Source organism: Nymphaea colorata, chromosome 11 (assembly GCF_008831285.2).
Source record: "Nymphaea colorata isolate Beijing-Zhang1983 chromosome 11, ASM883128v2, whole genome shotgun sequence".
In the NCBI taxonomy this organism is placed as follows: Eukaryota; Viridiplantae; Streptophyta; class Magnoliopsida; order Nymphaeales; family Nymphaeaceae; genus Nymphaea; species Nymphaea colorata.
Window position 1 is genome coordinate 7,241,688 of NC_045148.1, and position 13,833 is coordinate 7,255,520.

The 13,833-nt window shown below is 38.4% G+C and overlaps 1 protein-coding gene across 3 annotated transcripts; it reads right to left on the reverse strand.

The window, feature by feature from the left end:
- Positions 1–1,693: 1,693 nt before the first annotated feature.
- LOC116264137 (COP1-interacting protein 7-like) lies at positions 1,694–9,100 on the reverse strand. 3 transcript variants are annotated; one of them, XM_050080517.1, is made up of 12 exons: positions 8,213–9,100; positions 7,933–8,121; positions 7,746–7,851; positions 7,597–7,642; positions 7,200–7,252; positions 7,033–7,082; positions 6,783–6,935; positions 5,873–6,129; positions 3,997–5,777; positions 3,290–3,431; positions 3,093–3,203; positions 1,694–1,991 (listed from the first exon to the last, which is right to left on the reverse strand). In XM_050080517.1, the coding sequence occupies exons 1-11, from the start codon at positions 8,269–8,271 to the stop codon at positions 3,109–3,111; spliced, it is 2,931 nt and encodes a 976-aa protein (XP_049936474.1). In that variant the 5' UTR covers positions 8,272–9,100; the 3' UTR covers positions 1,694–1,991; positions 3,093–3,108. The 3 variants fall into 3 exon arrangements, with proteins under 3 accessions (XP_049936474.1, XP_031500022.1, XP_031500021.1); XM_031644162.2 differs by having other exon boundaries at positions 1,694–2,040; XM_031644161.2 differs by having other exon boundaries at positions 1,694–2,044; positions 8,213–9,098.
- Between the last annotated feature and the right edge of the window lie 4,733 nt (positions 9,101–13,833).

Genomic DNA, 13,833 nt, shown 5'->3' on the forward strand with positions numbered 1-13,833 from the left:
AAGAACAAGTTGATGTAAAAGATTTTTGAATAGCATTATAAATTTCTGGGGCGTTTGGTATATCCATAGTCATTAGAATTTTAGAATCACAATGCTCATTTTTTAAAAAATTAGAATTATTAAACAAACGATGTATTTTGCTTCCGGAATCGGGAAACTGAAACCTGGAGTTTTGATTTTATTCCTGTTTGAGCGGGATTTATGATTCTGGAATTTTCATTCTTGAATCAAAATTCCAAATCAATTGAAGACACAGGCAATGGGCAACGACGGCAGGATGCATGAGAGAGTTTGGAAAAGGATATGATTCCCTGCGTTCCATCTTCTTCAAAAAGTGAATTTATTTGAAAAGCAAGCAAGCAACCAACATCCACCAACAGATGATAAATCTGTTCAAGGCGTGGCCATTCCATTCTTGGAGGGCTTGAGTCGCCACCGGAGGAGTAACCTTCTGGCCAAAAACGCAGAAACTGCTCTGCCCGCAGCTTTTGGTGACATGATCATCAATAAAAAGACGACTATCAGATTCCTCAGCCATGGAAGAAAGTGAGAATGAAATGGTGGCCATTCAAATTTCTAACTAGAAACTTTTCAAGACATTAACATGTGTGATTCCGGCCGGTACAGTCTCATAGATGATTAGCTTTACAACTGTCCCAACTGGACGAATAAAATGCAGATACCCACTTCTTTCCCCAGGGATGAGAAGGTCTATTGAGCTTCCTTGATCTTTTGGCAAGGATCCTCAGTTTTGAACGCTAGGCTTCCTTTGATTTGGAGTTTTTACGGCCACTCAGGTATAGACAGGTAGGCAGAGCTTTGTCTTGAGGGGTTGATGCAACTGATGGGGTATGGACTGGTAGATGGCTATATTCTGTTTTAAATTCTTGGGGCGTCAACTCTATGTAAACTGGAGGGGCAACCGACGCACCAATTGAAGTGTGGCAGGGGTGACACTTCACGACATCAAAACAGGCCTTGTATTTAGGGAGACAAAGGGTTAGGTGGGAACTTCGACTCTGCTCTTGACCTCTGCTCACCCAATCAGGGAGAGCCTTTATGAGGAACAAATAAGTTTTCTTTCAGAAGCCATCGAATTGCTGTTATGCGACTTAGCTTTCTTCGCAAGTCCCAACACAGATTCTACTAAATGATGAGTCCACATTATAAGCTTTATCAAACTAAAACGGATGGTGATGTGAGCAATTTAAGTTTATGAATGAGTCAGTTAATTTCCGAGGAAAGTTCTGATCCTTCCATTCACCTAAATGGGGGTCGTCATTACAGTGATTTAGGGGTTGACGGGCACGATAGGCAGATAAATACAGCTGATTTTACGGCTGTTGTAGAATTTTCCTCGTGTCAAGCTTTGGATTTGACCAATTCGAGCACTGCAAAAAGCTTCAGAACAATTAAATTGTAAACGATCATCATGACATTCTCTCTCTCTCTCTCTCCCTCTCTCGCTCGATTATATATATATATATATATATATATATATATATACTCACACACACACACAAATACCATCGTCTTGAGTGAAAACCATGTGCTATTCTTGCTCGGTTAAGATGGGAGTTTCATCAGAAAGAAGAGGTAAAGAGAGAAACTTTCAGCAATACGCTTCATACTGGTAAGTGAACTGTATGCTGAAATCTCGATTCAGTAAGATTCCACTTTGTCTGCCAAAATATTGTGATTAAGAAATATTTATTGATTTACCTGTGACACTGAATCCTCCCTTAAAAGTAAAATTATACAATGTCATATGAAAACACAATGAAGAAAGAAAAAAAAATTATTTGCACTGTACCATAGAATTTTAGCAAGCTTCAAGCTTAGCACAAACAACACTTTCCAGAGTTTGGTAGCCTCAGTTCTGATGCCCCTTATTCTCGTCTATTGACAAAAAAACATTCTTTTGTATGTTGAATACCAACAATCATCTTCATCTACCACACGTTGATCACATGTACTTGACCCAGCTTGGACTGCATCAATAGCAATGGGTTGCTCTGTGAATTGGCCATTTGAAATAGACTGCCTTCAAGAGGAAACGACATAAATCATTATTGATCAATTCATCTTGAAATTTTCAGATAGCAATGACAGATCCTATGCATGAAACAAAGCTGGAAAAACCTACAAAGCAACTACAAGAATGTTTTAGGCCATGATTACATAGAAACAATCTCGTCCTCTCTCCCTCTCTCTGTGATACTCACTCACTCCCACACCTTGGTAAATATTTATATTCAAAAGAAAGAACAAGACAGCAAGTCTTATCATTTACATTCAATTCAAGAATATCGCCAGCCCCTAATGCATGCAAAATACATGTCTTTGCACATGTGGACCTCTTCATATGTACCAAGGAATGTAAATACTTCAGGTCCTCAACAGTGTCTATCAGACATATAACTCGATATACTTATTCTAGTACAGAAAAAAAATCTCGTGAATCCAATGCCGCATCAAGAGATGCCATAGCTTCTTTATTATGGCACCAAAACAGGTCCTGTTCATCACAGTCATTCATCTACTCTAAAATCTAACTTATCCTTTTACTAAATACCAGTCTTGTGTCTATAGCATCAGAAGTATGTTAGCTGGATGCTCCAATAAATCTATCAAAACCATCAAAAGAATAACCAAAATGAAGAAAGTTCAATCGATGCATATTTTCAAACTTCAAGACTTCAGTCAATGCATTTTCCATGAGAAATCTACATAAATTCCACACGTGATAAATGAATAACTTAATTATCTCAATAATCTCTTAAGCTAAAGAGGTCAGCATCAAAGAGTGCTGAATGATGACCAACGAACCTTAAGATGAGATCATTAACCGTAAAGAAGCTGGTAGTTAATAAACCTCTTTTACCAATGTGTGTCCCATAAAAAAACTGTAGATATCTCTGACAGCATATCAGGACTCAAATAAAGCCTTTGCAAAACTAATAGGAGGCTTAGGAGCCAAAGTGCCATTTACAATTAAGGCACACTTAAAGCACTAGACATGATCCTGGTTTGCATGATATCTGCTTGACACCACAAGAATCATTTAATAATACTGAAATGTAGCATCTTACCTGATACTCTTAGTTGTCACACTTTCACTGGTACTCCATATCCTTTCCTAACAGCCTTTCCAGATGATGTTGTACTTGCTGAATTTGCAAGCACTTTATTGTTCCTTTCCTCTGAAATAAGATAGGTCATGATCAGATTGTCAGAGTTCGATTTATGAAAATGATTTATGAAAATTAAACTGCTTCTATTCCTCTACCTCCAAGAGTTGTTTTCGGAGATTTATTTGTGTTGCTCTGGTTTGACTTGGTCACTTTATTTGAGCTAGTACCACTTCTTTGAGATATTCTTTGCTGTCGTTGAATCAATAATTGTTCAACCCTCTTTCTATCCTCTTCTTCCTGTGAACATTTGATTTATAAACACATATGACTTCGAGGAATACAAGAGACATGAAATTTATTGATTTTGAATGAACAATAAGACAAGTTAACCTAAACAAAGTTTTGGCCTCCATTTGATTTAAAGCATGGTTGCAAATATTGTTTTTGCGTTTTAAACGGGGAAGTTTTTCTTGGGTTTAGTCCAGCAAGCTTGAAAAAATGGGAAAAATATGGTAAACTTTTAAGAAGCTTAAAAAAATCTTGAAAATTAGGAAAAAAATAAAATAAGAGAAAGTACTAAAAACTAAAAAGACAACATAAAAAAAAAGTACATAAGCAACAAAAAAAAAGATGGAAACAAGCAGTTTGACATTGAAAAACATGAAAAAAAGCCTAAAATGAAAAAAAGAGATAAAAACGTGAAAACAAAGCTAAAAAAATGCGTTTTTTTTCATTTTCGCATTTAAAAAAATAGAATTTTTTGCCTTTTTTCAGCTGATTTATTTTTTGCATTTTAAACACCTTTTTTTAAAAAAAAAAACGTGTTTTTTGTGACAATAATTTAAACAGAAGTACTACATACCTTATCTTTTTTGGCCTTTTGAATTGCATCTCTGTTCAATGGTTTTGTCTTCCTCGTGCCAATCTCAGGCCTGCTATTACGAGGATAACCTCGTGTTGCTGTAGACCTTGTATCTTTACTTGCACCTCTTGTTTCTGTTTCTTTCTTGCATTTTTCACCATTAGGACTAGGTGACACATTAGCAACTGCTGGACCATTTGCTTTTGGGGAGGAGGGGGTCATGTCAGCACCAGATCCTGGTGTCCGCGCATTATAATCAATCTCAGGAGTCCAAGACTCCCTGTGTAATTCTGCTTCATTTTCTCGGTGCACTATCATGAAAAGATCATCGGGCTCATACTTGTTGGAGATTCCAGCACTTCCCAGATCATGTTCCGAAGGATGAGTTTCAAATGAGATAGCCTCATCCACATATATATCAGTTTTCCACTGAACATCAGGTTCTGTTGTTTTAGTTGAGACAACAACATAGGAATCATCTATCAATTTCTTTTCTTCAGATTTTCCTGCTTGCAGCTGATTCTCAACTAATGCTGAAGCATAACTAGAGGAGTCTTCCTTGTTTCCTATAAATCTCTCCGGCATAGTCATGAACTGCTCTGTTTGACTGTGGTAATTTACCATAGGCAGTTCCTGAGAATAATCCAAAATAGTAACTTGTCCATTGTTAGATTGTGTCTGCCATGAAAGCATCACCTCGTCATCGCCAGACTTCTTCAATTTCACAGCTTTAAAGTGAGCTTCACTTTCAAGGCTTCCATTTGGAGCAATGGCAATGTTGTTGACATCCCTTTCAGCCATGATAAATGAGTCATCTGTAACCAATCTCTTGGCCCCTCCATTTGTTTCAGACTGAAAAGTAGCACTGCCTGGGGTTTCTATGGCATCTACTTTTTTTACCATTAAGTGTTCATCCCCTGCATCACTAGCTTGCTTATTTGGAATAGTCGAGTATCCGCTGGGGTCATGGTCCACAATTTTGATGCTTGATGATTCATCATGGTCGTCCTTCAACAGAAGATTCTGAAAAGCATCCCAGGTTCGATCATGGTTTTCTCCATTAGATTTTCTAATTGTGGCATTCTCCGTAATATTAACAGAATCATCTGAACTTTTTGCATCATGAGAAGAATTTTTATCGCCTTCCTTTTTGTGACTGTGATGGACCACTTTATGATGCCTCTTCAATGATTCAACTGCATCCTCCACATTCTGTTCAAGATAATCACCATCAATGAAGTCATCCTCAGATGAGCAGTTATTCTCCGTCCCATCCTTGGATTCTTCCCTCTTCCTTGATGTTACATAGTTGATATTCCGAATAACAACTACTCTAGAGGACTTCTTCCCAGTTTTCCTGTTTCCTACTTTTCCTGCTGATGAGGACTTAGAAACAGTTTCGTGGTGCAAAGAAGCATCAGCTTCATCACCAGAACTGGAATAATCTTGGTCAGAATATTCATCTGCACTTCCAAGATTCGATGCAGAGGATCTATGACCTTTCCTATTAACTGTTTTTCGTTTCATGCTGTATGGAGAATGATGTTTACCATAATCTTGTTCTGGAAAGAGACCAGAGACGGGATTTTCATATTGGTGTTGTGCGGTTCCAGAATAGCCTGGATAATATGGAGGCATCATCTGCACACCAGGCATGATGTAACCAGGAAAAGGAAATGGTGAAGGAACGCCAGAACTCTGAACATTATATAAAAACTGTGGCTGTGGATTTGAACCCGTAACCGGAGGTTGATCTTGTGTGGACCTCTGAGGCATATTATCTGAAAAGGCAGAGAATCTGATAAAGTCAGTAAATATTTAGTTAAACATCCATATTGGAACTTAAGGGCGAATTGATTAGAGAATCCACAAATACCTTGGCCAAAATTGGAAGTTTCATGGTTCCCATTTGTGGTGCTGACCATTGAAGCAGCAGACCCATCGGATTCAGATTTCTTCTGAGATGCATCAGCCACAAGAACTGTTGGCATCCCATTTTGTAACAAGATTGCAGGTACTCCCATGCAAGATAAATCTGACTGTGAGCTGGTGGTTACTGTTGCTAGCTCATCCAGCCAGAGGCCTGCATCATGCTTTCTCTTGCATAGTTCCTTGAAATTTTTGCAAGCATCCCTATATGGAAAGAAGTGATTATACTTGATCGTCATGCTCATGAAAGCCGTTGATAACAAAAATAACAAAAAAAATGCATGAAGCAATACTTTTCCATCAGAAATTGGAAAGGATTTTTGTCGACTACTTGAATTGTGAATGGACTTTACAAATATATCTGAACAAAGTATCAATTGCCTAATTCAAAGAAATTTGTTGGGAACGACCCATATTATTTCCAGGGATGGAGCCAAGAACTTTTTTGGTGGGGGAAGTGGGGGTCCCCCCTTTTTTTTGGGTTGGGGGAGGGGGGGGGGGGGTGGGGGTGGGTTTTGTACCTTTTACAAAATTTTTTACTTTTTCGGGTCCTGTAATATTTTTCAAACTCTTTATAGGGGCCAACCGGCCAAACTAATTTTTTTTAAAAATTATAACAAGTATTTCTCTTTTTTTGAGATTCAGGGTCTTTTGGGGGTGGGGATGGGTGCTGGCAGATCATTTCCACATTGCTTAAATGTTCCAAGTGTCCTACTAAGTTACACATACTAAGAGAGTCCTAGGGTCTTAACATGAACCTGCAACTTATCACGCACACAAGAAGTTCCTAGTGACAGGGGTAAATCTACATCAATGTCTAGATGTACTGTAGAAATTTCAAGAGTACATATACACACCTCAACCGAGAAGCTCCGAAGGCTTCAGAAAATGATATAAGATCGTCAATGTAATCAATTTCAAAACCAGCTGCAGAAGCCTGAGCATATGACATGCCTTGCTCTTTGCGAAGCACAGATTTCCTTGTTTCAAGCACTCTCAGCAGTTGAATCCTGAAATGAAAAATATGCTTAAGCACATTGCCCCAAAGGAACTGTTCTGTCTCATTAAATGATTTATCTCAGCATCTTGCAGAAAATGAACCATTACTTGGAATTTTCACCATGTCCAGAATCATCTGCATCGGATTCGGATTTTGACTGCCAAGCCACTCCAGCAAAATCAAACGCAACGATTGTGAATTCATGTGGAGTGCCCCAAAAAAAAATACAGAATCACTGAGAGATACCAATATAATAATTAAATTCCCAAGGTACCTTGACCGAATCTGCTAACTTTCCAGCATTTGCATCGATGCCTCTAACATTATCTGGCAAAATGCAATCAGTTTGTTTATATGAGTGTATGAGTTCAAGTGAATCTAACTTTTTCATGAAGAATCAGAAATTGCATAGCAAACTGTCGGCTAGAACTTTTCAAATACCAAAACATAATTAAGTTTAAACTTTAAACGACAGTGATTCACATTTCCAAGCACTACAATGAATTCATGATGTGTTGATTATACATTCAAAGTGGTGCAATAAATTTTCCAAACGCTAGCTCGATAATTGATATGCATAAGGAGGCACGTCACAGAAGCAACTAGGCAGCACAAGCCAGTGATGCATCTTATGATGGTCAAATTCTAATCCGTAGATCCTATGTTCATACCTTCTGTTTGTCTTGTTGAACTGGGCTTCGAAATTTGTTCAGTACTCTACAATTTGGAATGAACTTGTACTTAGTCAATGTTTTATCACCGAAAATGCAACCACTAAAACCATGAAACTCCAAAAAGACAAGGGAAGGAAGAAACTCACCACGGACAATTCATTACAACGAATAGAATCTTCAATTTGTGAGATCTCCCTTTCAATAGTCACCACCCTCTCAAGGATCTCCGGCGTCTTAACAAATCGAACGAACCTGCAAGACACGAAAAGGAAACGAAAGATCAAACAGGAACCACCTCCAGCTGCTAAATTCTCACCAATGATAAGAAGATACCTCTCGACTGTACCCTTTGTAAACCAAGATGCATTAGCGTCTTCTCCAGGGGGCAATTGAAGCTTAATTGAATACCCACCCTTTGAGATCTGCTCCTCGGCCGCCTTAAGGTGAAAAAGAAAAGGCTCGAGCAATCCGGAAGCCAGTTTCTCTTCTTCACCATCCGAGGAAAACACAACAAGATCGCACCTATATGCAATACCATGAACACCTCTTACGACAAATTGATGGAAAAATTGAAATGTCGACTAGAAGAATTACAAGTAGTGCATAGAGATACCTGGTTCTGGTTGGAGTGAGTTGAAAGAGGGCGTGATCTAAAGGAGTTGCAGGATCCATGATGATCTCTCTAAGCTGTCTTGCTAAGTAAGATCACCAAAACCAACCAGGGAGCGAGAGAGAGAGAGAGAGAGAGAGAGAGAGAGAGAGACAACACTCTCAGACGGTAGCCAAAATTAAGTGGAAAGTAGAATTCAGAGAGAGAGAGAGAGACGGAAACCAACACAGGCAGTCAAAAAGCAAACTCGAGAGGTAAATACGCGGTGAGAGGGAGGAAAGAAAAAGGTAATGGAGGGAGAAAGCAACCGGCCACATGGGACTGCGAGTGACTACCTAACTAACGACGCCATTTGGGAAGAGAGAGAAAAAGAGAGAGGGAGTGGAGAAGGAGCTCGTGGGGTGGGGTCCCTCCGGCTCTTTTCGAGATTCCCACCACCACCGCTCTCGCCAGCCACCGACCCAACCACCGTCTCCGATTCACGACCACCACCATCAGCACTCTCAGTCGTTGTTAGAAAAGGAAACCTGTAGGACAGGCTGTTGGGGAGCAGATCTCTGACCTCTCTGATTTGAGGGCCCTTCCTCTTACCTCTCCCCCTTCCTCTGTTTTCAGCCTTTGCTTTTACTTTACCAGTCGTATTGAGTGTCGGATCGGCCAAGAATCACCCCCCAATTCATCTCTCTCTCGCTCCTTGTTTACAGAGGAACATCCTGTCCTGTCTTCCTAGTTTCATGGTACAAAATCTATGATTTCACGTCCAAAATAAAGAATCTCAAGCACTTCATTTGGGAACTTCAGCATCTTTTCAGTGATTTCTTTCCTCATCTCTCCCCCAGAAAAACACGTTCTCCTGTCAAAGCGTATATCGCGTTTGGTAACATTTATGACAATCATTATTCACCGTTTGATTTTTTGTTTTCTTTGCCTTCCATGGTCGCATTCTCTCTTTCTCTCTCTTTTTTTACAGAGGCACTACAGAAGCACTCGATGAAGCATTAGCCAGTTGGTATGTTTTTTTACATGCAACTTGCTTTTATAAATATACAAATTCCGTGCAACTTGCACCTAATGATTTGCTCGCATTTATGACTATGTACTTTCAATGAGTATTTAAGTAATTTTAATATAAAAGTATGTGGTGGGTGTTCCTATTAAAGTCAAAAATGTCCTTCTGGTAGCTGCTAAGCACATTAATTTCATTTTTCAAGTTAAAATTACTAATAAATGGTGATCTTTTAGGATTTCATAATGAATCTCACATACTAAAATTATGAATTGGGAATTCTACTTTATGCTGTTCAGTTAGAGAGCTCGATAAAATTTAAGTGGCGCTAGAATGACACCTCATCTAAACTAGTTCTGCAAAAAAGTTAGTTTTATGAAAACTAAGGGTGTGTTTGTTTGGATGCACATTCAAAACCAAGTTTGAGAAGCAAAATGACTTAGGACCACCTTAAAACTGGGTTTCTTAATACCATTTTTCTCAAAACAGAGTTTTACTGTACGTTTTGACTGTTAATCTTGCTTTGGTTTTTATGATAATATTTCCCAAACAAAGACCGGGTTTTAAAAAGTGAAAACTGGCTTTTGACAGGTTATCCAAACACATATAGAACTCATTAAAAAAGAATTGGTTTTCACAAAACCAGGTTTTCAAAAATCCATCTTTTCAATGTGTCATCCAAAGGCAACCTAAGTTTTTTAATGAGTTTTAAAAATTTGGTTTATTTGCTTGACCGACACACCCAAAACTTGATAGGTTTTTTTTTATGATTAATATGAGGGGGTTGAGCTTCCACGCCTTTGTACAAAACCAGGTTTTGTCAAAATAGTATTTCTTTGCAATACAATGTTTATGACACCCAAAAACTTTAAAAACTTAATTTTGCTTCCAAAACTTGGTTTTAGAGTGTCATTTAAACGCCAAATAAATGATTGGCACTTTCTCTTTGGACAATGTTGGTGATCTCTCTCTCTCTCTCTCTCTCTCTCTCTCTCTCTCTCTCCATATCCAAAATTACTTGATGAGCAGCCAATAATTGGAGTTGCAAATGGATCGAATGCTTGTGGGGTTTGTAAGGGACCAATTCTGATCGGGCCCGCTTTGGATTTTAGCTAACATCTCGCATCCGACCCGTTTGACCCGCCTGCATTCCATTTTGAGCAGTGAGCAGGTTGAAAAATGGAATAAGAAGAAACAAAACAGGTCATTGACGAAATAAGCATTTCATGATCAGCAACATTGCAAGGTCAATTAGGGAAATTTGCTCTGTGTTTCTCATCTTTTTCACGGCCAAAGTATCAAACAAAGGCTCTTCAGCATTACCCATTAAATATAGTTAAAATGTGAATTAGGATGTAAAACAACAATAATGAATACGTTGAGAGGATACTGTAGAGAATGAGGGGTTGGGCAGGAGCTTTGGCATGTTTTTAGGAAGGTAGAATGAAATACTCCTCTTGCTCACCTAAAGAAGAAAGATTTTAAGATTTAAACAATAATGCAACGATGAAAATTTTGAAGCATGTATTAAAAAACTAGAAAGGTGATGAGTACCGCATTTAATTTTGTAGAGAAAAGAAACCTGAAGCCATAAATTTTCGTGCATTCAATATCCCATATTTGGGTTCTTTTTTCATCTGACATAGCCTTCACTTGCATTCTGATAATATGGGTGAATGAGGTGGTCAGAGCTGAAGTCTTGTTTCCCTTCTTTGTTAGGGTTTAAAGTTGTGTCAGTACCAAGTGGTGAAATCTCTATATGCTTCAACTTGCATTTAGTATTTATCTCTGTATACTTCAACTTGCATTTAGTACCTAACTTTGTTAGAGTACGGGAGCATAAACTCCATGCGATTCAAACTAAAAACGTGTCTCCAACATACTTCAAATCCACCCATTTGGGCTATGCCCTTTCATGCTGTTGCATTTGATAGTAACACATTTTTAGATCAAATATGCTAGTCTACCTGTACGAGTCTAAGAAACAACCGCTTAATGATCTCGGTTCTAAGATTTGATGCGACTTAAAATGTCGGAATTTTAATTTTCAAGATTTCACATCTTTGATTTCTAATAAAAGATGCTCGTCTTGTATAACAAATTTGTAATCTTAGCATCTTAGTCACAACCCCTCCCCTTCTTCTTCTTCTTCTTCTCCCCTAAGATTCACGAAAGGAAGATTGAAGAGCTAAATTTACGATTCCCAAGTCTATGGTTAATTAATTTGCCAGGGTTACCTGTGCTCCACGAAAGATAAAGCCAGCCTCCAGGTCTAAGATCCGAAATAATCAAAACTAAAGCCACAAAGGGAGGTGTATTTCCAATAATGCAAACAAAAGAGAAAGTTACGTGATGAGGAAAATATATAGCACGAGAAGCAAGAGCAGAACACAGGTGTCGCCATTGACAACCCATGAAACGCGAGAAGCAGCTGTCATGTTGTTCAGCTGCAACAGAAAAGTGCCCCCACATTAAATGATGCCAGAATGGCACCACCAGCTCATCTCCCCCTGGCCTTTGGCCTCTTTAGCAGAAAACAACACGGTGCACCAATGGATCTAGAGAGAGAAAGAACAAAAACATTGGTGCCATTTGATCAGCACTCTTGTTGGCTACCTAAAAATCAAGGACAAAATTATTGTTCCACTGGGATATGGGTGAACTTGTAAATTTACTTACTAAAACGACGCTTGACATCGTGCATATATATATATATATATATATATATATATATATATATATATATATATATATATATATATGAACTTGAGGCATGTTATACGACATGTTTTTGGTTCGATTCATGAGAGTGGGTTCTACATGTAAGTTGAAAAATGTGGTGATCTTATCATATAGTACTGATGCAATTTTGAACCTTGGAGACAAGAAGAAGGAGAGGAACTTCTCCTCTCACCCAGATGGTGAGATTAATCCTGCTGCTCACCCCGACATAGTATATATCTTTCCAAATAAGATCATGTATTCTTTGTACCTTTATATTTCCACTCATGATGAGCTGTTGATTTTCTACAATGCTGATTTTCATTCTCAGAAATTATGAAGATGTATTCAGATAAAAGTTTATAAAATTAGGATCTTGAGGTGAGGTAATATACTGATGTTAGACCGTCACACTAAAAATCTTTCCCTTCTTCTCTCTTTCTTGTGCGGACTTCATAAAAATACAAGTGACATTGTATAGAAGCTAAGAGTCGGATAGTAAGGTGTCTTCCAACTTTCCTAACAAGAATGAGTTCGAACATCAAGGGCCTTGAAATTGACACATGGGTATGCTTAAAGGGCTCCCATGTCGTCCTATCTTCCAAATGATATGTGCATGGTGGTGCGGGTTGATGAACTGTACTTATGGCTACATTTTTGGATGTATATCACACAACAAACCACCATTGAAGAAAGGTAGAATGTCGGCAAGAAGTAAAACCACTTCTTTCTCCATTCTAAGGTTTAGGGTTACTTCGGGACTATAATGAAGAAGGTAGCATGTCACAGATGAGATGATAGACTTTGAAGTTGGATTCTGAAGAAGTTGATAGTGCATGATGAGGAAAATGATGACCGTGACAGTGACTTATTTTACATTTCATAGAATGATGCAGATCTACCTAATTCTTCCTGCTCCGGCCACCTCCTTCCCTTTTCCACTTGAAGTGGTTTTTGTTCTTAATTTAAGGCAAGATTTCTGATTAAGCTTAGGCACCGGACCAACTACCAAGTACCCAACGGGTATTCAATACCCAGTCTGACTTAGGCTTTAGCCCCAACCCAAAAATAGGGTGTCGGGTTGGCCAAAACTCAGCTCGATAATTTATATTTAATATGTATATATATATATATATATTATTATTATGCCAGGCCAGGCTGGCATGATGCCCAGCCTTACTCGAGATTAAGACAAATGATAGAAAAGGAGAAATTAAATGATTCAGAATGTGTTGGTGAGGTCCAATATTATATAAAATTTGTCCCATACAATCACCCATATCGTGTTTTCTAAGATAGGTTGATGTTATCGTCACATTGTGACCAGGAATTCATAAATTCAATGAAAATCAAAGATGTTCAACAACTTAGAAAGTAAAAGTACTGTCCTTTAGGGAAGCAAAATAAACTTGGGTTTCTAATAGAGCAGGGAATGGATAATTTCAAAGTAAGTCTTTTCTCGCTAGCTTTTATTTCCTTATCAAAAAAGGAGTATGCATCGGCTTGTTAACGTTTATTGCTAACCGATGAGGCTATAGACGGCCTGCTCTTTCAAGTGGGCCCATATTGAACTTATGATTTCTTCTTGTGGGGTCATTAATATTATTTGGTGAGGTATTCACAAACAAACCTGCCGCAGTTGCTCATGACATCACATACCAATATATGCCAGAGCTTAAATGCCTCTCGCCCAAGAGCCCCTCACATGCTCTCTTGCAAACTGGTTCAGAATCAAAACCACTAATTGTGACGTTCATGAATAAGTTGTATGCACAAGAAACGTACTCGCCTGTCAATCCACGTGATCATGTAAAAAAACCTTCGATCATATTTACTTGGCATTAAAAAAAATTGCTGTTTTGGATGTCTTTAGGAAATTGGTTCTTACGATCATACA